Here is a 27,845-nt window from a genome sequence, read left to right on the forward strand (position 1 = left end):
CTGCTTTTTTAACCTTGTAACTGTTGTTACACTGACAGCATGGAAGGAAACTCCTGAGCCAAAATATCATCTATTCCCAGATTCTCTTCCTTTGCCTCTCCTTCCTCCCTTGCTCCCACTGCTCGTCCATTCATGCAATCACCTCTGCAGTGTACTGGGATCCCACAGCATCCAGAAACTAACGATTGCAGAAGCTGAGTTTTGGTGCCTGCCAAGAACTCCTATGCACCGATGAGGAGACTTTTATACATTCTGCTAAAGGACTCGAGATAAGGAGATTCTGGATTTTATTGCTTTTTGCCACAGTCACTTTACAAATGATAACTTTACACTTTAGCCCATCATGCTTTTGAAGTCGGGACTATGCTTAACTTTGTGTCTGTTTACCCTCCAAGCAAGTCAAATCAAAGGTAAGAATCATCTTGTAGAATGAAGAAACTTTCTTTAAGATGCATCTGATTGATAGCTTACTAAAATTTAGAAAATAAAAGTGACTGTTCGCATTCCTTTAAGTTTGGCCAGTGACAAATTATCCTTTAATGCAAAGATCTACCTGCAAGTTTGTTTGTTTTTTTTAGCAAATTTAGTGGTGAAATTTAGAGGAACAACAGGGTATTTCTGTTTTATGTGCATGAGACTCTGTTACCTAAATTACTCTCCCGGCAGGCTACAAAATGCCAGTTCACCCTCGGAAAGATCTTTGATTTTTAGATGTCAAGCAAATGTCAAGCAGATAGCGAACCACTCTTAAGGTCATGAATATTCAGTGTGAATTAAACTGGTCGTGACATCTAATAGGTGTTCACTGAGAAAGATAGCGAAATTTCAACAGGGATAACATTTTCATCGGCACTGGTTGTCTTGTTCAGTGTGATGTGCCCGGGTGAGCTCATTATCCTGAAGGAAACAAAAGCCATTCTGTTCCCAGTGTCGCAGGACACTAATCTTTTCTGGCTTGTAATTCTGCTGTGGGGCCTTTTTGCGGATGCACTGGGCATTAAGGCCCGTGCCAACACTCCCTCCTTTTGCCTAGGCCCTCGTGTCTGTGCATGTGCAAATGAGGCTTCAAGCAAAACCAATTCAAATGTTATGCTATGAATCTTAGGAAAAAAATGATTTGGCAGCTTAACTTGCTGAAATGTTTGGAAACTATTTTGTTCAATCAGTCTGCCTGACAGTCTCTAAACTGGAGGCTACGTTCCTCATAAAGCTACAGGTTACAATGCTAAGCATTCATTGCATTTTCTTGGTCTTATGCTACATTTGGATTAAAGAGTACTGCTTATTTCAAAGGGTTTTATTTATGTAGTGGAGTTACACATGCAACATATTGACAAATGCAAAGTAATGAACATCTGTCTAAATAAGGCTTCTTTATAACTTCCAAGTTTTTACATAGAAATAACATCAAGCATAATGAGGTTTCTCATGTGATGTCATGTGCACAGTGCTCAAGCGCTGTTTAGCATATTGCACGTGATACAACCACTTCTTACTGTGGAAATGTGTTCTTGGAGGTTTCTGACACTCACCAGGAGAAATGGGTTCCAAAGAAGATGCAGCATCAAAACACTCATAGTGGTTGCTTTAGTTGCTAGAAGACTGGTACGGTTTTGTGTAGTTGCTCTTTCATGCTCTGTAACGACTAGCCTTCAACGTAAAAATGGCACCCTTTGAAACATGTTGGCTATAGCAGCGGTCCCCAACCCCCGAGCCTCGGACCGGTACCCGTCCGTGAGTCGTTTGGTACCGGGCCGCGAGAGTTGAGGCTCAGGTGTGAAATGTATGGTTTTCAGGGTTTTTATCGGTTTTCAGCATTAGTTTGTTATCATTTTTATCATTAACTCGGTTTTCCTGGGTCTTTTCATGTGTGTTATGAATAAATCTTCTTTTTTTCGGTACCGGTACTAGTTTTATTTTGTTGTATTTATCTGCGACACCTAAAGTGAAAATATTGTCGGGCATAAACCGGTCTGTGGCGCAAAAAAGGTTGGGGACCGATGGGCTATAGCACTAAGCCACAACTTTTACTTTGAAGGCTAGTTGTTAGCAAGAATTTGCAGACGAAGATACAGTCATTTGTGGCAATATACAAGAAACCAAAGCATCACCTTTTCTGGTTTGTGTTGCACTTCTCACTGCAGCCCAAAGACCACCCAGACAGTGTTTGCAATGTCTGTCGCTTACACTCAAACTGCGACCGCAGCAATAAGCTAGTAACCAGTCACAAGGAGGTTTATATCAGCTGGTTTGGGGAATTTTTCCCTAGTGACAGATTGTTGCCAGGCAGTCACCGATTGGTCTCTACATCTGTGTGACTGGAACAGTGACCGTCCAGCAACCAGTCAGTGATTAATCATTTTCCCCTCATGACTGATGGTTGTGGACTGGTCCCTAGGTCACTCGATCCTACAGTGATTGTCACGTGTCCCAAACGGCGGTCAAGTTAATGCCACCTGATTAGCGGTCACATGTGTGCAAAACCTAAATAGGAGACCCTATGGAAACAATCGCCACCAACATACTGTATGACTTCCAAAAAGATTATGAGACTGAAACTAGGACTCAGTCTGGGACTATGTTATAAAAGATGGACACAGCCACAGTGATGTCACCTGGATTTCCACCTTCAACTGAAGCATTGGCCTGTCACTGTCTGAGTTATTTCAAAGAAGACATGATAAGTGAGGAATTGATGAGACAGTAGAAATGTATTTTTATAAGGTGGCAGAACTAAGATGCAGATAGTGACACTGCATCCATCTTTTATGTACAGTCTAAGGTATTAATTAAATGAAGTTAACATAAATTAACACGGTGGACAAAGATAGAGTGTACACAAGCATTGCCAGCTGCTTGATTGCAACACATATTCTATCAATGTAACAGCTTTGCAATAAAAATCATTTATAATATTGCACAATAACAGTAATTCAAGTACACTGTCCACTCACTGCAAATGTTTAAACTCACTTCTTGAAACTGTCACGTATGACAATGTTTGTGATTCACAATGCACTGGTGCAACATGCAAAACAGCTCCGTGTGCTTTTATAGATATGCAAAATTTAAGTACTGAGATAGCCCACTCTCTGTATCTCCCCAGAAATATACCAGCTTCAGCTAAAAGCTCTGAGTCGAATACAATTGCAACAGTAATTACACACTCCCTATTTCTATTTGTCCGTATTCTTCATTCTCTATCCTAATCCTGAAAAGGCACAGTTTTCTGTTTGGGCTCAATGACCTCCAGACTCTGTTTTGGGGCTCATAAATCCCAGCTTATTCTCTTAAGAAGTCCTCAAAGGTTTGCCACCTGGCACGACAATGATTGCTTTCTTCTAAAATAGCTTTATTCAATGGGGTAACTGTGTTGGAGAGACTGACTGGCACACTAGCTTTTGTAATGGCGCACAATTACCTTCCTGTAATTCACCAGTGTCACTGAAGCTCGTAAAGATTATTTAATTAAACTGATCAGAAAATTAGAGCAGCTCTCATCCTCTGTGCAGCATCTCAGCGGTATAATTCATGGAAACAGGGGAATCTGTGTCATTTCTTCAATGCCTTCATTTGCAGAATTGTTCTTTTCTAACCACTGTAGCTAAATTCAATCTCTTTAAGGTTTGCTATAGATGCACACCCTTATTCGACAGTAATCCACACGCACGCATTTCTGCTCATTCATACTTGGACGTGGCCCAGCACGATCTCATCGCTTACTCTTTTAGCCACTCACCAGTCTCAGTGACGTAACGTGGGTTAAGCTGCACAAGGTCACTTCAACTTAGAAAGTCTTTCTCCATATGTCTCTGCATTTTTCCAGTCACAAACAAGCACCTCTAAGATTTAGTCTCTGGATGTCTTCATATTGAAGTAAACTTACAAGCTTGAATCAGTGTCTGCGCCTTTAAAAAATAATTAAATCACACACAGAGGCTGTCTTTGGATTAGACAGTCCTAAAATACATGTACTCTATGTGTGATTTCCTTTTCACTACAAATGCTCTTTAAAAGCAGCGGTAAAGCAAGCAGCAGTTAACATACCGTAGCACAACTAAACAGATGGCACCTTGCTGGATAAAATACCTGTCAAATTAAATTCTCTCTGCTGATAGTAAGTGCTGGCTGCCCATTTTCTGATATGACAAGATTAATAAGGGTTATTTGAAAGGGCATGACAGCATTTTAGGATTGCGTTTCCTTAAATCTGGATGGATTTTTTTGTGAGCCACCTTTTAAAATGTGGAATTCTTCATGTGAAATATATTTTGGCTGTCTCGGTCTTATTTGTAATTTTTTTAAACCCGGATGAGGCGATATTTGGGTGAGATGATATAAAGCTGGAGCATTATCAACATAGACGGTATAAAAAAATCCCATGAAGTCACATCATGAAGCCTCAGCGTTTTTGCCATTGCTGCTGCGACTGCGAAGCTGCATACTCATTGGCTACTGACATGTGATGGACAAGCTGTTAGTCACTAAACATATCCTGAATAATCCACTTATCTGACTCTTGATCACATGATGATGATAATTGAATAAAACTGATAATTGATAAATGATCATAATTTACAAGATGAGCCTAATGTTCAATTCAATATGACCTGAGCACTGAGGTCATGACTTCTATGGAACCAGAAGTCTTTTGAAGGCATTTGTGCTTTGACTTCACTTTTTAGAAGCAGAAAATATTTAAATTTTATCCTGTAACACTAGTGAAGACTGACAAACCTGTTTAGCAAGGTCTGTAATTCATTGTGATACTAAACAGGAAATTGATGGCTAATTCAAAAAACAATAATACGCTTATGCCAGATTAGTTGGATTCCCATCAGCAAGAAATAATGAACCTGTTAAAAATGCAAATAACAAAGAAACACGTTGCTGTTTAATGCAAACCATTCAGCCCAATTTATGCACAATATGTGACTCACTTTGGAGCATTTAGTACATGGAGTGCAATTTTACCTTTGTTTTGTCACCCATCAGTTGTTAATTATCCCAGCCATCCACACAAACACTTGTACTGCTGCGGGAGAAATCTCACACCAACCTGACAGTCAACAGAATTACATCCACTTATCATGAAGTGTTTGATTATTCATGTTGCGAGTAAAAACATTCTGCCTGACTTAATAACTTCTTCTTTGTGACTCTTGCAGACCTTCACGACCACAGTTTTTCTGGACTCAGGGATGTAAAGTACCGACACTTTCTGGAAGCTTCCAGGCCAATCCCACATGCAACCAATGTCAGAGCAGAGCAGGGTGGACATCGGGGAAAGAGGTCAACGATCTTCACTACGGGTGTCAAAGTGTGTCCCCAGGAGAGTGTGAAAGCAGTCATCGGCAGCCACCGGGCCTATTACAAACTCAGAGGTGAGATGAAATGAGCAGTGTTAGACTTTAGTGTAAGCTTATACTGTACATGGAGTCTTTAAACATTTACTTTGTGCCTAATCACAGCAGAGTGTATTAGTATAACAAGCCTGTCCTGAAATATTTAGTCTATTAGAATAAGGGGCAAACAGAGATGTCCTAGCAGTTGAATGAACAGCTACCAAATTGGATGTTTTATCCAATCAAAACATTTTGTAAAGACAAGGTTTAGTCAGCTAGGTCCATAGGATTTTAAACCAGTGGATTTTAGAGCAATCGATATGTGACTGACATGTAATTCAGGAGTTTTAACAAAAGCAAATTACCTCAATTTTTAAACATAGTCCCACACATTCACCTGATACTTCTACAAGGATTCACATCATCAATAAATGTTAGTGACCTGGTTCCACTGGAAGCTGTAGATGCCTGTGCCACCATCTCTGATGGATAGTCGATGAAGTATATTTATATTTAGTCTGTCTAAAGAGTTTTTTTTCCAGGACTATGAAAGGCTAATCTGGCTTTCCTGTTCTTAAGTGTAACCAGTGGTTTGTATGTTGTTATAAATCCTCTGTATTCATGAAGGAGTCTCTTGACTGTTGATTTTGACAGTCTTGTTGAGAGTTTCTTGACTTAGTTAGATGTTGTGAAATAGTTTTTCTTAACCAAGAGAAGACTTTGGGGATCATCTACTTTAGCTATCTTCTGTGTCCAGAGCAGGCCAGCGAATTCAGTCTTTTTAAGAATATAGCAGATTTTTTTAGCCATCAGAATTGTTGTCTGAAGGCCAAGAAAGATGCCAAGCAGATTGACTTTACCAAGTGGATCATCATGGCCTTGCCATATTGGTCCATTTGATTGACCTTTATTATAATTATGTATTTATTTGATTTGATTTTCGGTTGTTACAGACGGGACAGACATGACTGGGGGATAGGACAGGGAGAAAGAATGAAAGAAAGAGAGGAAGAGAAAGAAAAATAGATGGGAGAAGAGATGGTGAGACAGGGGGAAGACAAAAAAAGAAAAACAACAATGTAACAGATTGTTGATTGAACCACTGGTAAAGTTTTTGCAATCTCTCTGAAGAGTTTATTTTGTTTTCTCGTTGTAATGAGGGCCCCTTCACTTGCATCAACACTCTTTGGACCTCATATTTAGAGTTCCAGTGAACATTTAACAAATACAAGTTCAATACTTGAAATAAACTAATGATTTTTCAGTGTCTATTTGTTATAGAACAACAAGAAGACAGGCCGTATCAGGCCAATTTACCTTGGAGCCTCTCCCCTTATTTTAAAGCTGAAAGTCTGCACTTCAATCACATCAAATTGTTTTTTTTATTTGCAAAAGAGTTTGTTCTAAGTTCCGTCATTGCTTTGGTCGCAGACCACATTGCCACAATAGATTTAATGGTGCTATGTCTCTAAATCTTAATGAATCTCACTGAATACTCCCTCATCCATGGTATGATTTTGATATTTAAAAAAAAATCGTTAGAGTCTAGCTACACTGCAAAAATCCCTCGTCTAAGAAAGATGGGTTATCAGTGATTTAATAAGCTAAAATTGCCACCTTTGTCTTTGCAATCGGTTATTTAAGTGTCCCAAAACAGCTGCAGTGGCGTATGATTTTAAAATGAGGCAGATTAATTTGTTGTATGGGAGATGCTCAAATCATTACAGAAATGATTTTATAAGAGAACAAATTTCCCATGGGCATCAAGTTATTGAACAATATGGTGCTTGTTTCAGCCGCAGATGCGGATAAAAAATAATGTCGCTTCGGGACAGCTTTCTGTTTATAATTTTAATTTTTGCAGAAATGTCACAGGCACAGAATGACTTTTGAATATACACTTTGACATTTATGAAACAACAGCTATAATACTGTTTGTTGCGGTCTCTGTTATTTCACATTAAATCTGTTTTGTGATTGAATACATCTATAAGGTACTGTTGTATGTGTGCTCATATGTAAAGCTCCATTGAAATTCCTCCCCAAAGGTCATAATAAGCCAACTGTAACCTGTAAATCATGACTAGCTCTGTATACTAACCGATGGCAGGATTAATATCAACAACCCTCTTTAGCCTGAGTTATGTAATTGTTTTCTAGCAGGAATTCACCTCCTGTCTATTTATTTTTTCTGTCCTTTTGATTTAAATCAGATCAGATGGTGTCTTTTTTGGTAGTACTTTAAAAAATTGTGATTTATCTTCAGTTTGTCAGGAAGCAATTTGGGAAGCTTTTCGGATCTTCTTGGACAGAGTGCCAAACTCAGAAGAGTACAGGGCCTGGGTTTACACCTGCCAGCATGAAAACCTCTGCATGGACGACTTGGCTCACAATTTCAGCAGCTCTCAGGAGCACCTGGACATGGTCGCCAGAGTGAGTGTGGAAGTCCACTTTCCATAACAGTACATTTGTACTCTGTGCTTGCTTGGTGTAATAGTAATGTAATAGCTGATATCATTTCGTGTGTGTGTTTGTTTTTAATTTCCAGAGAGTAGCTGAGGAAAATGAAGGGTAGGTAAACTTCCCTCTGAAATGTGAAAGTGTTTTCTGTGCGTGGAGTCATTTTTTTTAAGAATCAGCTACACTCCAGAAAGGAGAGGCTTTTCTTTTCTTTTCTTTTCTTTACTTTTCTGTAACTGTGTAAAGTGCCTAGTAATTGCCAAAAGACTGACAGTTTTTTAATATATGTTGTTTTTGCAACAGCAAATATTTTTACACTCAATTACAAACAGAAGAATGTTGCAGATTTTTTTTTTAAAAATGGTGAAGGTGAAGATCCCTGAAGTTTTTTAAATAGTATTTTTCTTCCATTTTCAGAATTGAATCTGGGACTGCAGAGCCAGGAAGTGAATGTGAGTTTGACAGATAAACACCATTAAGGTTGAACCAAAACAGACTTGACTTAAGCCACAACCACACGCCGAGAGATTGGTTGGCAATCCATTGGCAACCAACAGTCGCTAGGGAAAATATGCATTTCCCGACTGGTTGGCGAGTAGTTGTGTCGTTTTGGGCGTCATAAAACATTCATAAAGATATCATGATTTAACTTATATGTTGCTTTATTGTGTCAGGCACCTGGACTCCACCTGTGATTCTCCTTCCAACTGAGGCTGATGTGGTAGGTCAACTATAACAGTTAGAACATTAACTCATTGTCAAGTTTCAGATTTTTAATTAGTAGTAAAAAAATGCCATGTGGATTTTGGTTTGCTAGGTAAAAGAGATAAACCCCAGCATGATGAAAGAAAACTATGAAGAGTATATTGTTGAGTTCAGGATCACCATCGTGGATCCGACATACAGCGAACTGCTCAGTAACCCCGAGACTGCACAGTACAATGACATCGCCCGAGACCTCAAACAAAGGGTGAGTTTAAGCATCAAGTCCCCCTCTGTATCTTACTCCTGTGATCGTCTTATTCTGTCATTAAAAACAAAAGCCCTTCTTAATGGCGGTGTTATGTAACAAGGTATTCGTGATTGCCAGCTTGTATTACATTGCAGCGTTAGGTCTAACACACACCCTGATTGATTTAACAGCTTTAAGGGTAACTGCAGGACTTAAGACTTCTAAATGAGCGTGAGCCTGGAATAGTAAGTTCTAATTATCTCTGACTAAGAAGGCCGGGATAGATTCTCACCACAGTTCAAACAGCCACTAACGCAGAATTTCGTTAAAGAAATAGGTGTAACAGTCAGCGAAAAAATAACGTTTTATTTGGGCAGGTCTGTGAAAAACTAAAGACACTCTTACGGCTTCTACAGGAATTACGAGTGCAAGTAGAAGCTAACAGATTGCACATCTGAAACATTCAGGTGTGTGTTAGCACTGTACAATATTTTTTTGCTCGTGGAAATTGCAAAAAACAAAGCAAAAAAACACCAAAAGCTTCATCTCCATGAGATATGTGGAGATATATTTATCGCAATCTGCAGCATCACGTTCGATGAGAAACAAACACAGCATATTCTAATGTTAAATGTGAGCTTATCTCTCCAAAAGCTAAAGCTAGGCTAAAACTGGGTCATGCAACAGGAGAGTGATTCTAAGCACAGCAGTAAAACATCAACAGAATGACTGAAAAAGAAAAGAATCAAGGTGTTGTAATGGCCTCATCGAAGTTCAGATCTCAATACAATTTAAGAGAGCTGAGGATCTACGAATGCCCACAAACTTACTTAAAGTCATTACTGCTAAAGGTGGTTATTGCAGCTATTGAGTCATGAGGTAATTCAGTAGCTTGCATGAGGTACTTAGTTTTTTACAGGACTCCACAGAGTCCTAAGCTATCCTGTCAGTACCATACATGCTCTTTATCAGCTTTTTCCAACAGGTTGAAGCTGTATGAGTGTATGAAAGTCCCATTCCATTAAATAAAAATGCTGCAGATGTGTTTTGCATCATTCTAAATATGCATTTTTCTGCATGGGGCTGCAAAGAGTGTGGACAGATTTTCGAGTAAGTGTAGTGTCAGGGAGCTGTTTACCTAGTTCATGTAGCTTTCACGGCCTAAGATCTTGGAATAATGTTAAATCTGGTGAATTGAGAAAATTGCATTAATGCTGACTTTAGTTCACTGTGGGCATTACAAAACTTCCATATATGCCTCATGATTGCAATAGTTATGCACTCCATAATGTCCAAGCTGGATTCAAAAACTCCAAGTTAAAAATTGCTCTAATTTTTTTTTAACAGTAACAACAGAAAATTCTAGGATTTCTTTCACATTTGTTTTAATTATTTTAATGCTCTTTTCATTTTTTCTGCAGATGCTTCATGTGTTTGAAAAAGTTCCAGGATTCAAAGAGATACGTGTTCTGGGATTTCGGTGAGTTAAAAGAGGATTAATTAGTGTTGGAGCTATTTGTTCTTTATTTTTTATTTTTGTTCTTATTTTTGAAATTAGTTAAAGTTTGTTCGTTTACTTATATTTTGGGGTTTATTTGTCGGTTAATATTTTGTTTTAAATGATTTGTTTGTTTGTTGTTATTTTGTTAAATTAGTTAGTAAGAGCTGTAGGGCCATTTTTTCTATAAATAAAGAGACTGGTTTAGGACCAGCATGCATTGGGGTGGGCCTATGGTTTTTTACCAGAGCAGGAGAAGCAGCAGGAAGGATCTTGTTATTGCTTGCCAAGATGGATAAATAAACCAAAACTCTCAACAAAAATGTTTGGACAATGGACTTCTTTTGCCTGCGTACGAAATATTACCTCAATGCAGCAGTGGCTTGTGGACTTTAAGTTGTGGGACGTTTGATCTTTCAAAAGTAAAGGAATTGCCACTACAATTAGGTTTATCGTAAAAAAAGAAAAGAAAAAAAAAGAACATAGAAATGGAAACATTGATTACGGTAAAAACACATCCTTCTTTAGTTTTCCCTTAAAATTGATTTTATTGAAACATTTCATTGCTTATGTCTCGAGAGAAGCTATCCCTTCTCTGTTTCATCTTATCTTTTGGCTTATGCCTGAGTGAACAACTATTACCACTGTCAAAGGAGCTTGCAAAGAAAAGCGTCTGGACTTCTTTAAGTTGCTTGAAGACGTTTCACCTCTCATCCGAAAAGCTTCTTCAGTTCAGTTTCAGAACTGAAGAAGCTTCTCGGATTACCACTATTACCACTGGAGTCTGTGTGTTGTGAGGCTTTCTGACATGATTTATCTTGTTGCCCAGACTGGAGGATGTGTCTGTACGGTATGCTGTGGTCTTTAATGGAGAAACAGAGCTGAATGAGGAACCTGAGGGTTATGTCACAAACACAGGGGAAGACGTAAATGCTCCTAAACTAAAGCACATCATTGTAAAAGCGTTAAAGCAGGAGACATCACTACCACTGGACATACAGACACTAAGCTTTGAGGCTGGTAAGCAAAATATCACACATTTACCTGAATTAGATATTAAGTTTGTGTTCAACATTGAAGTATTTTAACACTTCCTTCTCAGTAACCACAGTTTATCCAGTTGCTGAGCTCAACTTGAATCCTGTTGAGACTGTAATATCCGAGGACGACACCACAGAGGCACCAACAGAGGACAACGCTCTCACCCAAAGTTTCTTCCCCACCTTGGGAGTGATTGAAACCGCATTCGAAGCTTCTACTGTCAAACCAGAAACACACACGTTTGTGCCTTTCATCCCCAACATCCTCCCAGAAGTCACTTCTGCCTTCACAGTGGAGAATCCTTTATCGGCAGCTGTAGAAGAGGAGTCCACAAACGATGCTGCAGATGAGGCCGTTACACAAGGAGCAAAAGTGGAGACTCTCACAGAGCAGGTGGAGGAAGCGGAGACAGAGGTGGAGGAAATACCATCAGCTGAACATGAAGAAGGAGGTGAGGGTGAATCAGAGGAGGAGGTAACAAAAGGTAAGGCTTCCTCAGGTTAAATGTTTATAAAGCGGGATGTTTCAAGAAGTGAAAGCTCTATTGATTAACCCACCAGTCTGCGTAGTGGGGATTCCATTAAGAGGTATTGACAGATAACAGGAAGAACTCAACAACGTGGCCATCATTATTGGTTTTCTATATCTTGTTTCTCTTAATGGTGGTAAAGCTGTTGAAGGATGACCTGCTGTTAAGGGCTGGGCAGCTCAGATACATAAACAACATTAGTGAGGATCGAAAAACAAAAGACACCCAGGCAAGAAAAGTAGGGAAAAGGAGCTTACAGTAAATTTTCAAAATTAACAGAAAAAGGCAGGGAAACAAGAATACAGATAGTAATATATGACAAAGTTGTTCCCGGTTGTTTGTACAGAACATTCATACTTCAGAGGAAATAGGAATGTCAGTACAATTAGATGTGGTGGTTCAGTTGTGCAGATGGAGATTTTTCATGCTGAGAGGATACATTATATTAGAACCCATTACTAAGTAACAACTTGCCGGTGGTCAAGTCATTACATTCTCATGCTGTGCAGGCCAACTTAAACCAGCAACAACTTGATTTTTGAATTCCAGACGAGTTTCCAAAGAGACTCAATATATCATGTCCTCGGGCATTGAGAGAAATGTGTATATAAAATGATGCACGACACATGTGCTGTATTATTATTTAGAGGAATGAGTAGGAAAACTTACAATGCCACTTAAGTTCACTGATGTTTAAAACCCTGCCACAGCAATACAGTCAGGTTAAGTTGTGGACCTTGAGCCACTGTAAAATTTATATTCTTTTCATTGAAGACATTGTGTTGTAGATTTGCTGCAGTGCTTCAGAACATTTTCCTGTTGCATGACACAGTTTCAGCCAAACTTTGGATGTCAGACAGATGGCCTCAGATTTGATTCCAGATTATTTTGGTAAATAAAATCCTAGTTGATATTATTTCACAATAATGTGATTTGTTCACATGCATCTTTCCAAAGCTCTTCATAACCCTTCCTAAGGATCCGTATCTGTTCAGTCTTTTTCTAATTGCGCTTTCATGTATTTTAACATTTAACATGCTAATTGAGGGCTGTGGAGTCTGAAAGACAGTTTTTAGGGGTTGTTTTTAATTTCACTGAGCATTGCATGCTCTGACTTTGGGATTAATTTGCCAGCAGCTCTTTTGAATATTTTCTACTCGGGAATAATCTTTTTCGCTTTAGAATAGTGAATTTCAAATTGTTTGAAGATTACCTTACGACACTTCCCTTATTAATGGGCAGCAACTTTTGCTTCTCTAAGATCATTGTTAATGTCTTTCCTCCTTGGCATTATCTGAAAACACACCTGAATGCACCAGACCAGCAAACATCTGGTCTACAGAGGTTGTGAAAGTTGCTGATGAACAACTAACAAAGTGCATTTGATTATCAGCACCTGGCTGCAACTTACAGCCTAATTCCTATGGAAGATGTAAGAGTGTAAGAGTGATGTGCAAACTTTCTTTTTCACATGAGTGGAGAAATTTGGTGAGATTTTGGCATTATAGTTTGTCTTTTTAGTCTCTCTACTTACAGTTAGGCTAAGCAAGGATAACAGTTTCTTTACTCTTGTTCTAAAAGATGAAATAAATATAATAATTATACGAAGAAACAACAATAAAAGAAAAGAGAGAGCTGTAAGTAACTATGGTTTAATGAAATGGAACATGGAGTGAATATTAAAATGACTGAAGTGACTTGGCTAACAGCAACAGCAGCAGATCAGGGTATTAAATAAATGTGACTGGCATGGCCTCAGACATACAGTCAAATGATCAAAGCAGGGAGATAACAAGATCTGGCTCAAACAGCATCCTATGATTCATAAGTCGCCTGCAAGTGGTGCAGCTAGACAGCTAGTTATTTTTGTCTTCTGTGCAACAAATTTATGTGGAAGTACACCACAAAAAATTATACATAATATGCTTTTTGGGGTAAACTTCAGATACTCAAAATAAAAAAAAAATATAAGCACTGTTGCTAAAGTGTTTTTTGCATAAGATATTTAAGATGATAAGATATCCACATGGGAATAACTGCTGTAGATGAATGGTTCCACATAAAAGCTCTCCTAGAAAATTATAGTTACTAATGTAACTCAAATTCTATGATTGCTCATGCTGATCACTCCTTGTATCATCCTGGCTCTGCCTGTATTGCAGTTATGGTCATACATAACAATAAGTGTACAAGTACATTTAAATGCAAAATATCTTCTTCCTTTTCCTGCTGTATTTTACGTTCAAGAACCCAGACAAGCTGATGGGGGGAATGAGCATCCAGATCAAAAGGATGAGGACCTTTCTGTAACAACTCCAAATCTCCAGCCTAAGGAAGTTATGACTGATGCTGAGGTTTTGACTGACCTATCACTGCCTACTTACCCTATCCCAATTTTGGAGATGTCTATCACAGAAACAGCAGCACCAGTTTCCACACCATCACCACTTGAGGGCAAAGTCCAAGGCATTGAACCAGAAACAGATGTGAAGTCTTCGCCATCCCCTGAGGATGCCAATGAGTCAAGTGGAGGGCACAGTGGAGTAGCCCCGGTCTCAGTGGACCTTATTGCTGAGAGTTCAAACAGTCAAAAGAAAGGAGGACAGAGTCAGAATGGTACAGAGTTGGTGTCCAAGCCCCATGAAGTGGAAAGTGGTAGTGGAGTCGCCTCAGAGTCTGAAGAACGCCCATATGAGTCCACTGCTGCCCCAATCATTAGACAAGCCAGCACACCTCTGATGACAGCAGTGGATAAGAGCAAAGAGTTAGTGGTTTTCTTTAGCTTGAGGGTCACTAACATGATGTTTTCTGATGACCTGTTCAACAAGAGCTCTCCTGAGTATAAGACACTGGAGAATACGTTTCTTGAACTGGTAGGTACACAAGCATTTGTGCTTGATATTGTGCTTCTCCATGTTTCATTCTCATACTTGCTTTTGTAGCCCAGAGATGAAAACTCTCAGTTTCAGAAAGTGCAACCATCTTTCCAAAAAAACTGAAAGTCACTTTGTGTTAATAAAAGCACAACTGAATAATTTGCCAATCGATTAAACCCTACACGAAGAGAAATATCCAATGTTTAAATCAGGATTTGTTTTTAAAAAATGTGTTTACTTTTTATATAAAACACCTTAAAAGGGTTATTGTTCCAACTTTTTGGGAATGGGGTTTGGGAATTTCTTATTCTCTGTTTTGTTGTTCTATATTAGTGAGGAAGCACAGTGCAATAAGCCTTATCCTCACACCAGCTTTTAATCCCAAGAAGTTATTGTAATGAATTATAAAAAGTTATATTTTTCATTATTAAATGTTGTTTTCATTATTTTTGTAAAGTGAGGTAAAGCTTTAAACAATCGCCAAGGTGGTAAAATGATTCTGTTTCACTCAGACACAACACTCTGGGTCCAGAAATTCGCCAAACCCTGGAGCTTCCAGTAAATCTGGGCCTAGGAGACAGACGACTTTAGCCTCCATACCGGTATTTTTTTCCATATTGGAACTGCAATATAATTCTAATGCCTCAGAGAAAGTTAACTAACCTTTTCCAAATGCAGTAACTAAAAAATCACGACATCTCTTAACATTTCTAACAGTTCTCAATTATTCAGCTTTAAACTTAAGCTTTACTTTCAACCTTGTAGTAAATTATAGACTCTCCTGCTAGCCTGCTACAATGCATAGTTTTTATCTGTAAGTCTGATTCTGTTTAGGGGGTTTGACTTTGTGTGTTTCGCCTTAATGTTTGACTGCAGTTTTGCTTTTACTGCAAGATGTACTATGACGCAAAGTTGTTTTGCTAGTGCTTTGCTTAATGAATCATCAAATCCCAAATTTTAAATGTAGAATATGTAAAATTCAAAACCAGGCATGAGAAATTTTGTGCCGCCATGCAGACGGCTCAACAGGTTTTCTCTAAGTTGAGAATTGATACCAGTCACGGGGCATATCATGTTAAAAAGAAATAACCTTCTCATGTCTAGGTTATGTGTTCAGCATAGTTGACCATGGTGATGTTGCCAAGCTAAAAGAGAGTCACCATTGTGACACAAAAAACTCCTGTTGCATGGCCTCAGCTTACTTATCTTACCTATTAATCTTGCTTCCTGGTACAACTCTGAAGTCTAGACTCTCTTTGACTCATTGTCAGCATACTCCTGGTTTCTGCAAACAGAGGGGTGGCCATGGGTTTCTCAAAAGTTTCTCTATAAAAAACAGTAATGATTTTCTTTATTGCTCAATCTGTGTCAGGTTAGCTTAGCACAACATATCCCATTTGCCACTTGAGGTCACTGACCCCAACCAAGTAACAGAGCATCACATCACCGCTCATAAAATCAGTCTAGCTAGCTGTTTCCCCACATTTCAGCTCTTAAAGGTTGCCTGCAAACTTTAAGGATCCTACATTTTTGTGCTAAGTTAGCTAAATCAGAGAGAGTCATATAAATCTGTGCACCTATTTCTTTAAAGTACAACACTGAAAGCAAAACATCTATGTAGTTATCCGTGCTTACAAGCTTTGTGGGAAGTACTGCAAATGTGCTACTAGCTGACATTGCTTTGTTATTATTTGTGAGCCTGTGAGTTTAAATTTACGTGTAAAGTGTATACTTCTTCAGGTTTTATCTTTTAAACTGGGAAATGCAGTATGCAGTGAAAGTGTCCTGCAGTTAGCTATTCACCGCAGTCTCTGACATTTATTTTTGCATTGTCATTTATTTATTGGTATGTGTGATTTTTGCTTGTTTGGGGCCTTAAAGATTAACCCAGAGAGTGGCGGAGTAAATAGTAAATAAGTGGGCCAAGAAAATATAGTACAGATGTCACATAGCTTTGTGAATTTTGTATATGTTAAAAAGCAACCTAGCTCAGGGCAGTGTGAGTCATGGGACCTTGGTCTGCCTTAGTCATTGGTTGTGACCCGAGGTAAGAAGCTTTAATTCTAGTCAGTTCCAGCACCACACACATTATGCTATTAGTGGTTTCCATCTGCTTAGTGTGATGGCAGTAAAGTTTATATGGACATCTGCATGCATTTTGCATCATTTATTCTGAATGGGTACCTGTCCAAATATGCACACTGTATATATGTACTACTATTGGCCAAGAGAAAATGAAATAAAGCCAATCACAAGCTGGACAATGTTATGTTATTTTATTTGGATATTTGAGTGTATGACCTGCATATATTTTATTTTCCCCCCAAAAAAGAAGTGTACATTAGCTGCTGGCATGTATGTACATGAGGACGATGTCTCTTTAAACCTGCATTTGCTACAAGCATCAAAGAAAGAGGCATCACTTGACATCTCTGTTTAGTTTTGATGCTTGCCCCTAGGTATTTTTAGGCTCACTCAGAAGAGCCCTGCGTTCTGTGTTATGTAAAGACCTTCAAATCAAGAAGAAGCAGCAATACAAACTGGATTGTATGCATGCAGTCATGCCAGTGGGCATAGGGAACATGTGTATTTAAAAAATATATAAATATATATATTAAAAAAATATGCATAAAAATCCTGAAAGAATAACACAAACAACACTCCATCTCCAATCTTTAATGGTTGCCCAAACCCCAGTTTCTGCAATTCTCCTTGTTAATTAATGTATTTAGCCGTTTTCAGATGAGTGCACTGGTAAGTATTTACTATACTTAATATATTATTTTGTCAGCACCCATTAGGATTTTTCAGTCTTCCTTTAAATGGGCTTTTTAAATAAAGACAGGCCCCAGTGTATCCAGGCGGGGTTATAAATCACTAAAACAATAACGAAGAAATGTCAAATAATGCATATGATGCAGCCCATTTAAATGGATGCAGTGTTTTCTTTGTTTTGTTCAAATATACATGAACAATTAGCCTTCATACCTTTTACCACACTCCCCCATTACTCCTGTACCTACTGGTTTGTGAAGCAACCAATAAAACTGGATATGGAGGTTGGAGGGACTTAGTTTGATACAGCAAATCAAAAAAATTAAAAACTTATGGAAGCAAAATACTTCTTGGGACTTTTGACACAGATGCAGGGATATTTCATTTGGGTTTTCCAAAGCAAGAACCAGTAGATACATGTGTAACCTCAGAGAAGCAAATGTGATTGTGTCAGACTGATGAAATCATAGTTTGTGCCATGCATCCTGCAAAGGTTTAGTGTATATATATATATATATATATATATATATATATATATATATATATATATATATATATATATATATATATATATATATATATATATATAAAACATGGCAATTTAAAGTATCTTTAGCGTCTCAGTACAGACTCTAGTGAGAATTCTTGTAAAGAAACAAGCTTTGACCTTGCATGAAAGTCAATATAGCTGGATTGGTCATCTAAAGTGGGTGATTATAACTCAACGATTTTCTGCATTGAGACAAATGGATGACCAAACAACAGTGTGAATGTGTATTTATATTGCAAGCTGTGGCCCATTTGTTCTGGATGGTGGACCCTCCAGTAGCTACACCTTCCTTAGCTAAGACTGTTAGCTATAGGGAGCTAGCTGAGAGTAAACTGCTTGTCAATGATAAGTGAAATAACCAGATCAGAGCAGAGCTCCTTAAGGCCTCTTATCTCCCTCTCAACAGCCAGGCCTGCTAAAGCATCGTAATCTCTCTCCCGCACACTGTGGTGGTTTGATGTTTGCCTCATCTGTAGTGAACATGGAGTGGCTTGAAGGAGAGTGGTTCAGATCGATGGACATTGATGTAGGCCCATTACTTGAGCTGGTTGACTTCCTTCCTGCCTAAACAGCTCTGCAATCATTGGTTCGAAGTCCCAAAAGATTGGCTTCTCACTTATCTGGACTGCAAAGTCTGACAATGCGGGGATATTTTAAACATGTCTGCATGGGAAGTTAACTTTAACTTAAAGCTAAGACATGGCTGTGTAAATATAGAGTTCCAGACAGGTGCTGTGTTGTGTACTGCCTTTTAAAAGAAGAAGGCAGCACAGACGCAGTGAAGCCAATGTGTTTGTGCTTGTTGAGTTTTGTTGGCTATTTGGACCAATGAGTTACCTTATTGCATTTATTTGTAAATTAACACTTTTACCATCAACTTAACAAGTTTAACTGATATAAATCCCCCTAGTGTCAGGTGGCAAAGGAATAGCAGTTATCTGTGCTCCCAGAATCCTCTGTTCTCAGGGTGTGTATGTTCAATATTCTGGTGTTTGGGTCAGCATTATCATTTTACATGTGCTATACACTATAAGCAACTATAGATTATGCTTTTATGGTTCTCATGCGTTGTCCAAATACTGACATATAGCAAGATCCTTGGAACACTGGACCCTTTCCCATTACATGCCATACAATATAAGCCCGGGGACCACGGGACCCCGTGGAGCATATGCGGGTGGCTGTAGCTCAAGACTTCTAATTAAAGTGTAAAGCACTTTGAGTTGTTGATAATACCAAAATTGAAGTAAATAAACTCATCACATTTATGTAGAACTCGAGAGATCGTGACCCTTTTTTATATTTCTCATACTTCTTTGTCATGTTTCCATTATGTATCATGTAAATGTGGAGAACAACCTAACAACATAGCGTTGTTCCTGCATCACTATAATGTTTTTCTGAGACAATCAATCCAGCTGTTGACATTTTAGAGCTTTTTAATTAGAGAAAATATTACTCAGTGTAGAAGTTTGTCATCGGGTTTTTCTGCCTGGCTTTTTGTCGCATGGTTACCATTGTGAAATATTCTATTTGAACCCAAACATTATTTTCCCCCTTAACCTTAAAGTAACCACTGTAATGAAACCATGAAGGAGAAAACCAAACAGAAATAAAATCAACAAATTACCAAAGTAAAATCTAATCAGTGTTGATGACAACTGTAGACCTACATGGACTTTATTTTTTTGATAGGATTTCTAAATGAGTTGCTGCTTGGGTTCCTCACCTCTTTTTCCTTAATTACCTTAATTAATGACAGCTCAACAACATGGTTGGTCAGTTAGGTAATGTAACATCTTAGGAAGAGAACCAGCATAGGAATGACCCTGCAGTTACTGCTAAATATGCTAAACAGCCTACTGTATGTAGTTTTTTCTTTCCTTTTTGTGTCATTGTAATTCGTTTCTAATTAGATGCTATGGCATTAAAAAAAAAAAGCTAAAAGGAAAAAGTTGTAAAAAACAAGTAGGAACAGCAGAAAGGCCTCTTCCCAGCTAGCATGTAACAGATTATTAAAAAAATGGATATGATACGTCTCAAATCAGTCTTGACTATGCTTCTCCTGTGCTTTATGTTTGTGGGGCAGTGTTACCACAGTAAGGCTGTAGTGATGCACAGATACTGGATCCAATAAACATTTACTGTCTGCCTTTGTGTTACTTTAAGGCACTTTAGATAAAAGCTTTCACTAAACAGTACAGTATATATTATAGATAGACTTGAGTTAGCTTTGTTGTAAGTGTATCATTTTTTGTCCCTGTGTTTTCTGACTGTTTTGCGACTAGAGTTAGCATGATTTGTGTTCTTATACTAATGCCTATGAACATAACCCTAATTTTATTCTGGATCTAATTACACAGCCTGAGCAGTGATGCCAGGATTTCATGCTTGCATCAAAATTTAATTATGAACTATTCATAGCATTAACACTGCAAAAAGTGACCTGAATAGCAAATTAAAAAAGAAGAAGAAGAAAAAGCTGTTGTATCATAGTGGCAGAATTAAATACTTCTCCTCCCCCGGGACTTAATCTCAGGAGGGAACAGCTCTTTTTTGACATAGGGTGGCACGTGTCTGGCATAATTTAATTACACCCAAAAATCAAAGTGAAGAAGTCCCTTTCTCTTCTTGAATCAAGAAATACATTTGTGGGATTTTTTTCCCCCCCCACAGATTACTAACTTTACTAATGCCTTTTAAATAAACATTGAAAGAGAACTGCTAAATCAAATACTGAAATAGGAGCTTCTCAGAAATGAATATGCTTTTCCTCTCATTCTCCACAGCTTTTGCCATATTTGCAGTCCAACTTGACGGGATTTAAGCAGCTGGAAATTCTTAACTTCAGGAATGGAAGTGTTGTGGTAAACAGCAGGATGAAACTGGACAAGCCCGTACCTTATAATGTCACAGAAGCAGTGCACTGCGTGCTTGAAGACTTCTGTAATGCAGCTTCCAAAAGGCTTGATATTGAAATTGACAGTCGCTCCTTGGAAATAGAACCAGGTGAGATGTTCTTGCTTGTCCACTGCTCTGATTTGGTTCTTCTTTGTATTTAATAGAAAATAAATAATAAGTATACACTGATTAGTGTGTAATTATGTGTTCTGACAAACTGATGTATTCCCATGACCTTGACCATGACAGAGGTCAAATTATATATGACCATTTAACATCTGTACATGTGTATTTCCATCCTCTTTCTCATTATGTGTTACTCCTCCAACTCTTTTCTCATTTCCACACCGTCCCCTTCCCATCCTCAAGTCTCACCTCCTGAACTTAAGTCAGAACTAAAACACATGAAAAATGCATAAACTTGTTTATTTATCTCTGACATTCTTGCTATTACCTTTTGTAATACAACCTTCCTGTCTCCAGACATCTGACATAAAGCTAGCTAAACAACAAGAGCTGGTTCTAAGCTAACGTTACGCTAGCTAATGTTAGGCTCAACTGTCCTAAAAATCACACTTTCCCAGTTTGATTACCTCTCATATCATATGAGAGGTTATTCACTAAATGTTTGAGTCCAACAATGTGACAACTGAGGTAAACAGCTAACTGACAGTCCAGAGTTGTTTGTCCTAGAGGGCCACCCACCATAGATAGTATTATGCACTTGAATTGGAAGGCGTAAGAAAACAGAATTCAGCTGATTTCAATGTGAAATCTAATGATATCTAGTGGCAAGATTTTACACACTACTTTTAATTTTGTGTGTCTCCAAGCAAAAGCGAGATCACAGTTCATTCCCATGTTGTGTGAATAAAATATGCAGGCAAGGCATAGGGAACAAAAATCCTTAATCTGCACATGCAGTGAATTATGCTTGTCAATATCATAAGGTTCGTGTTTATCTGCTGTCTGTTCACAGACTGTAACAAAGGTGTTGTGTATTGTGAGTTCATGATCGCATGGAGCCATATTAAAAGCACACGAAACAGAAAGCAGACACCTCTTGTCATATCAGTCAGCATGCCTTCTTATTTCCCCTCTGAATCTGCAAACATGGAACGACTGCATTAATGCTAGTGAACACTCAGCCCTCTGTCTATATTTCTTTCACCTCTCTCTCCTGTTTCCGTTGGTTTTAGCTGACCAGGCAGACCCCTGCAAGTTCCTGGCCTGCAATGAGTTTTCACGCTGTGTGATAAACAGTTGGACCAACGAGGCAGAGTGTCTGTGTGATCCGGGCTACAGCACAGTGGACGGGTTGCCTTGTCAGAGCACTTGCACCCTGCAGCCAAACTACTGCCTTAACGGAGGCCTGTGTGAAATAATCCCAGGCCATGGAGCAACCTGCAGGTACACACAAGCTGATAAATGAAAGGAAGCACAAACAAAATGACCTTAAAGTTTATACTAGGTCCTTATTTTTTATTTATTTTTTTTAGCTGTGTTTGGATTTGATCCCTGATGTCACTTTCAGAGCCTTGAAGTTGGAAATCCACCATGTTTGTTTTTATTTTTCATTTGTTTTTCTTTTCTTTTTATCTTTATCCTGAATTGTAAGGCTGATGTAAACGTGTTGCTTTGTGGTGTACTCAAGGACATCCATCTCCTGAGAGCTGCTTGCTGAAAAATGTTGAATTCTACAACTGTCTTTAACAAAATTTAAAGAGATGCATCTGGAGGCAGTGCAGTAAGGATGAAAATGTGTATTTATTAATAACAATTATTATTATAGTTAGGCATCCAACTCGTAAAGGCTTTTTTAATTGTTCACAAATTTATCTTCAAGGATCATTCAGTCATTTATCAAGAACGCTACATATCTTTTTAATAGAAAGAATTTTTAATGTTTATGCAAATTTATACATATGCCATGAGGTATGTATTGAGACACAGGAACCTGAAAGCAATAGTGAGCTCTTTTGAACACGTCTCAGGAAAAAGAAAGCAAATTTTTCATTTTCTACTATGAAAAATGTCATTACCTTCAAAGGGTGCTTCTTTCTAACTTCCAGTTAGGTCTGCAAATCTGGACAGCGACACAATTTTCATAATATGAGCTCTGTATTTCACAGTAATAGATTTGTAATTAAATGGCACATTTAAGTACAGAATTTCTTTGACCCCAGGGTTTGAAAAAATATACCGTTTTAAAGTTTTTGCAACTTTATAGACTGTATTGCAGACAATTACTGTCAGAATTCACAGTGCACTCGCACACACACGCACACACACAAACGCACACACACACGCACACAGTGTGTTTTAGGTCACTGTAATGTCAAGTTCCATGCAATGAACTATATTGCATTGGCAGAATCAGTAAAAAACCCCAGCTTTTTTTAGGTTCTCCTGTCGCTTCGTCACTAAACACTCAGTGACTAAGTCCCACTGGAACACATGGCCATGCATGTTCCACAGGTGCTGAACCTCATTAACCATTCTGGTCTGCTTCCGTGCTTTTTTCTTAGCATCATTCTGTTACACGTTGATCTGAATTCCATCTGTCTTCTAGGTTTTTTTTCGATGTTTTTGAAAGGCCATTCACTATGCAAAAATAGCCTTTCTATTCTTGAGGCTGATGAATGGTTTTCACTATGTGGCGAAGCTCTCATAAAGTCGTGCCTTTGTGGAAGAATGTTTAATGACATGCCCATCTGCTGGAGAGTGTTTTTGACTTGGGGTGAGGTTGTTAAGGGGTTTTCTTTACCAAGTGATCATCCAACACAGTTATCTTGCATGGCCTTCCAGGCCTTTTTAATTGGCCAAGCTCAACAGTGTGCTCTTTTTGTTCTCAGAACGTACCAAAGCATTGATTTGGACATTTTTATATTCCTGCCCACTCTCTTGTTTCTTGTACTTGTTTTGTTTTTTTGCAACCTATGCAAGGCATGTATCACTTGAATCGAAAGCTCTTTTAATCCCAATTTTGGGTTCGCAGTAACAGCTTCCAAGTGAAACGTCACAGATTTTTTTTTTGCTCAACTGATGATGAAATAAGAAAGGCCATATTTGGCCATAACTGTACCCAGTTATTATATATTAAGATTTTATTAAAATATTGTGCATAACTGCATGCATTTTTCTCATCTCTTTTAGATGCCCCGTGGGTAAATATTGGCACTACCATGGGGAACGCTGCAATGAGCTGGTGTCAGTGCCGGTAGACCCGTCACTAATTGTAACCTGCCTTGTGGGAAGTCTCTGCCTTGTTTGCGCCGTCCTTGGCATTATAATATTCATCAACAAGAAATGCATAAAAACCAGAAAGGCTGTAACTTTGGTGTAAGTATGAGCCCTATTTTGTGTAGTTTGTTTTTGTATACGTAACTATTTAGTCATTTTGTGTGGTATAGCCTACTGTTTCAAAAGCATTCATAATCTCCTTTACATTGTAGGCAGACTCTTGCCCCTTATGCCTTTGAGAATACTTTGAGGGAGAACCCAGTATTTGAGAATGACGATGGTGTCTTAACTCACGTGTCCACATTACCATGCCCGTCAACTTCTGCTTCCTCCCAGTCCCAACACTCTGAGCAAGAACATTTTGCCTCCATTGAAAATATACATCTGAGTATCGAGGTACACTGTGCTGCGTCGCACAGAAGACTAAACCAACTAAACTACTAACCTCAGCTCTTTGGCTACTAATAACTAAAATACTCCAACCAATTCTGTTCTAACAAATACGTTAGTATTATTTAACTTAGAGCAAACTTTGGGTTGATCTCCATCCTTCCATGCATTTAATCTAGGCTGACTTTTCATTTGTATTTAAAATTGCTCTGATGTATCTTCAAAATATCTGCCATAGACTGACAATCTGCTCAGGGTGCAGCCACCATGTCAATCCAAGACAGCTGGGATAGGCTCAGTGACCCTCAATTGGATGAGCAAAAGAAAATGGATTGATTGGTGGACGAATTACATTACAATGTGAAAAATATACTGCAGATTAAATCATTCACTGGGACTGAACATCCTCTGGTATATTCAGTAGACACTCAGAGGCTTTTATCGACAAAATGAAAGAGTTAACCGCATGATCCATAACAAAAACCCAACCGCTGTGTGTAGTTTTAACAGTGAACTGTGTGCTGATTGCTGTAGGTAGAGTCTCCTGGAGTAGACCCTTGAATAGTTAAGTGTTTGCTTTCATTTGCCTTTTATATGTTTATCCTGTTCAAATGCCTTTGTTTTAATAATACATTATTGAAGCGCACTGTAAATATGAAGCTTTTCTACTGCCTGCCTACACAGATCCCCAGACAACTCTACACAACAAGATCAGAAAGATTAGTCTCAGAAATGGTGGATTTTCATCACTGTATACCACACAATGAGGTAAGGAATATAAATGCACAATGTAAAATTGAGCTGTTATAAGATGTAGAATACATTTAAAGTTATATGCACTGATATTACAATTTAGGTGTTCAATAAGATCTAAAAAATAAGAAAATGTAATAACTTTAAACTGTAAATATTTTACAGCTATATGATGTTTGCAAAAGGTAAACCATCCGAACAAGCAACTGTTTGAATGATTTTTCTTTTTACTCACAAACCAAATCACTGTTGACATTTGTGCAATTATCGCATTAACGCCTTCAAAATAAATTCTAGACCTCTGAGTAGTTTCAAAATAAAATTGTGCCCATCAGCACTTCAGCAGCGTGCCTTTTATCATGTACCTTATGATTTAAGCAGTGCAAGCAAGTTGTAGATGCAGTTTCATTTTGTCATGTATAATTCCACCTGAAATGAGTCCGTTTTTATTTTTGCTCTTGTCTGTTCCAGACGTGGCGACTGTCAAATGAATACAGAACGTGTCATGTTTTAAGGGCATCGGATAATGAATGTTTCGAAGTTTCAGTTCTCTGATGACTCCTTGTTCGTTTGAAGATCCGTCAACACACTAACACGGTGCGAAACAGGAGGGAGGAAAAAAGAACTAATGTTGCTGTCTAACTGTATATGGGTGCAGATACCGTAAAGCAGTGATCAAGTTTAATTGTTCATAGTGATGAAAGTCTCTTGTTAGACAGAGAGCTATGGATACTGCTGTGCACTTAGGTTGTGTTCAAGTGGAAGCTAATATTTATTTTATATAATGAATGGTAGGAACATTTCCTGTATACCCTTGACAAAGGTTTTTCTTTCCTCACAATGAGGTATTTATTATTTACATAAATACAAGGTGTTTACCACCACCTTGCTTACAAAAGGTGGTATCTTTTGTTTAGACTTTATGATATTGTTTACGGCAATGCCATCTTTAACATTACTGTGTTCCAAAAAGAGACTGAATGCATAAAGTATTTGGTCATACTGCATTATTCCTAGAAAATACTGGCGTCTGTACCATTTACAATTTTTAACCACTAATCATGTGTCCATTAATACCAGGACATTTGTTTTTGCACATTCTATTTAAAACAAAAGAATAAAAAGTTTTTGAATTAACAAAAACATTTTTCTTTGTTTTGGCAGCTCAGAGTGTGTTAGGTCTGTGTAATTTGATCATATGTAAAGAACGAATAAAGAATGAGTTTAAAGCCTGACGTCAACGAACTTGGTTTTTGAAATAAAATCAAGATTATTGTGTTTATGAGTCCTAAAGCACCGTACAGTATACTCCTCTTACAGTCAATTCACATGTACTACTAAGTCTTTACGCAGTCTTGTAATTCTTCTTTTTTAGTAGTTTTCAGCAATTGTTCTCCAGCCTCTTTGTGCGTTGGCTGAACCCCTGTTGTGTCTACACATAACAGAAAACGTTTTTAAACCATTAAAAAAAAAAAAAAAAAAAAGACACATTGCTAATAGCAACCTGTTGCAAAAACACAATTTTTTCCAGTTTCTGTAGTTGAAGCTATGAAAACGCCAAAGTAACGGCAGTAAGTGGTAAGAGGAGTTTTGGAGCGATGATTCCTAGTTTGGAATTTGCACTTTTTAAAATTGTAGTCAAAATGTACTGAGGAGGTCAGGAGCGAGGTGCCAAAGTGCGTTTCTACAGCCATCTGTAAAAGACGCTGGAGCCTCTGTCATGGTTAGGGGGAACAAAAGCCTGCTAGCATCCAAAGCAGAGCTTTAAACATCCTTCAAGAAACCTGGAGAACCATTCCTAAAGACTACTTAAAGAAGTTATGAGAAAGCTCCCTAAGAGATTTCTGGCTGTGTTAAAGAATAAAGGTAGTCATACCTAATATTCACTTTCAAGCTCATTAGAATTGTAAAAATGTTGCTTTTGCCTTGTAAACTGTATTTCTATATATGTTTGCACATGCTTTAATAAATCAGTGCACCTATTTCATATTTTTATAGCAAAATACAAATAAGGGGTGAGCCAAGGCTTCTGCAAAGTCTGTACATTGAAACAGCCTAAGATCCTTGAGTTTTAATCCTGTTGATCACGTAATTGGACTCACGAGCATCAGCTCGGTGACATCTGCAGTGTGTTAGCGTTTGTTGTTTAATTAACCTACATGCTAATCCTATTATCAGGAATTATCATCAGAATGTCAGATCCATTTACTGAGCACTGACCATTAACAGCTTGTTTGTGAATATTTGTGAATTAATTCGTGATTTTTCAGCTGTGTAAAATAACTTCAAAAGAAAAAGCAAATCCAGGAATATATTTATTTTCTACAATCTTCCAGTTTCAAGGCCAACATACAAGAGAAAACCAAAGAAAAAACACATAAGAGTGATTCAATAGTTACATTACTCTTGACTACTACATTTTAAACAAAGATTGACCCTTGAATAAGATGACTGAAACATTCCTGGCATAACCAACTGAGGAGTCAAGTAATCAACTTAAGAAAATACTACATAAACACAGCACACACACAC

The 27,845-nt window shown here is 38.1% G+C and overlaps 2 protein-coding genes across 8 annotated transcripts in view; one reads left to right on the forward strand and one right to left on the reverse strand.

The window, feature by feature from the left end:
• Positions 1 to 26,548, forward strand: impg1b (interphotoreceptor matrix proteoglycan 1b). 6 transcript variants are annotated; one of them, XM_026152727.2, is made up of 19 exons: positions 1 to 410; positions 5,169 to 5,384; positions 7,612 to 7,778; positions 7,894 to 7,916; positions 8,223 to 8,257; positions 8,480 to 8,526; positions 8,623 to 8,775; positions 10,179 to 10,237; positions 11,085 to 11,275; positions 11,358 to 11,780; positions 14,073 to 14,698; positions 15,214 to 15,303; positions 20,816 to 21,035; positions 22,127 to 22,337; positions 24,084 to 24,269; positions 24,383 to 24,566; positions 25,245 to 25,328; positions 25,479 to 25,498; positions 25,785 to 25,977. In XM_026152727.2, exons 1-19 carry the CDS (start codon positions 344 to 346, stop codon positions 25,825 to 25,827), a joined length of 3,045 nt encoding a protein of 1,014 aa, XP_026008512.1. In that variant the 5' UTR covers positions 1 to 343; the 3' UTR covers positions 25,828 to 25,977. The 6 variants fall into 6 exon arrangements, 5 of the variants coding, with proteins under 5 accessions (XP_026008512.1, XP_026008511.1, XP_026008515.1 ...); XR_013903905.1 differs by lacking the exon at positions 24,383 to 24,566 and having other exon boundaries at positions 25,785 to 25,903; XM_026152726.2 differs by lacking the exon at positions 25,479 to 25,498 and having other exon boundaries at positions 25,785 to 26,548.
• Positions 26,549 to 27,615: 1,067 nt separating this feature from the next.
• Positions 27,616 to 27,845, reverse strand: part of myo6b (myosin VIb) — a 43,074-nt gene continuing 42,844 nt past the window's right edge. For both annotated transcript variants that reach the window (XM_026152508.2, XM_026152506.2), the window contains one exon: positions 27,616 to 27,845. This exon is cut by the window's right edge and continues 1,180 nt beyond it. The gene's annotated coding sequence lies outside the window, so the exon portion shown is untranslated.

The sequence above is a fragment of the Astatotilapia calliptera genome, chromosome 19 (assembly GCF_964374335.1).
Source record: "Astatotilapia calliptera chromosome 19, fAstCal68.1, whole genome shotgun sequence".
Classification (NCBI taxonomy): Eukaryota; Metazoa; Chordata; class Actinopteri; order Cichliformes; family Cichlidae; genus Astatotilapia; species Astatotilapia calliptera.

What these genes read in the sequence shown, in the direction of transcription:
- impg1b (XM_026152726.2), top strand. Translation starts at nt 344, where the DNA reads ATGCTTTTGAAGTCGGGACTATGCTTAACTTTGTGTCTGTTTACCCTC. An exon ending in CCAAGCAAGTCAAATCAAAG is followed by an intron (nt 411 to 5,168) that starts GTAAGAATCATC and finishes TGACTCTTGCAG; the next exon opens with ACCTTCACGACCACAGTTTT. An exon ending in AGAATACGTTTCTTGAACTG is followed by an intron (nt 14,699 to 15,213) that starts GTAGGTACACAA and finishes TGTTTCACTCAG; the next exon opens with ACACAACACTCTGGGTCCAG.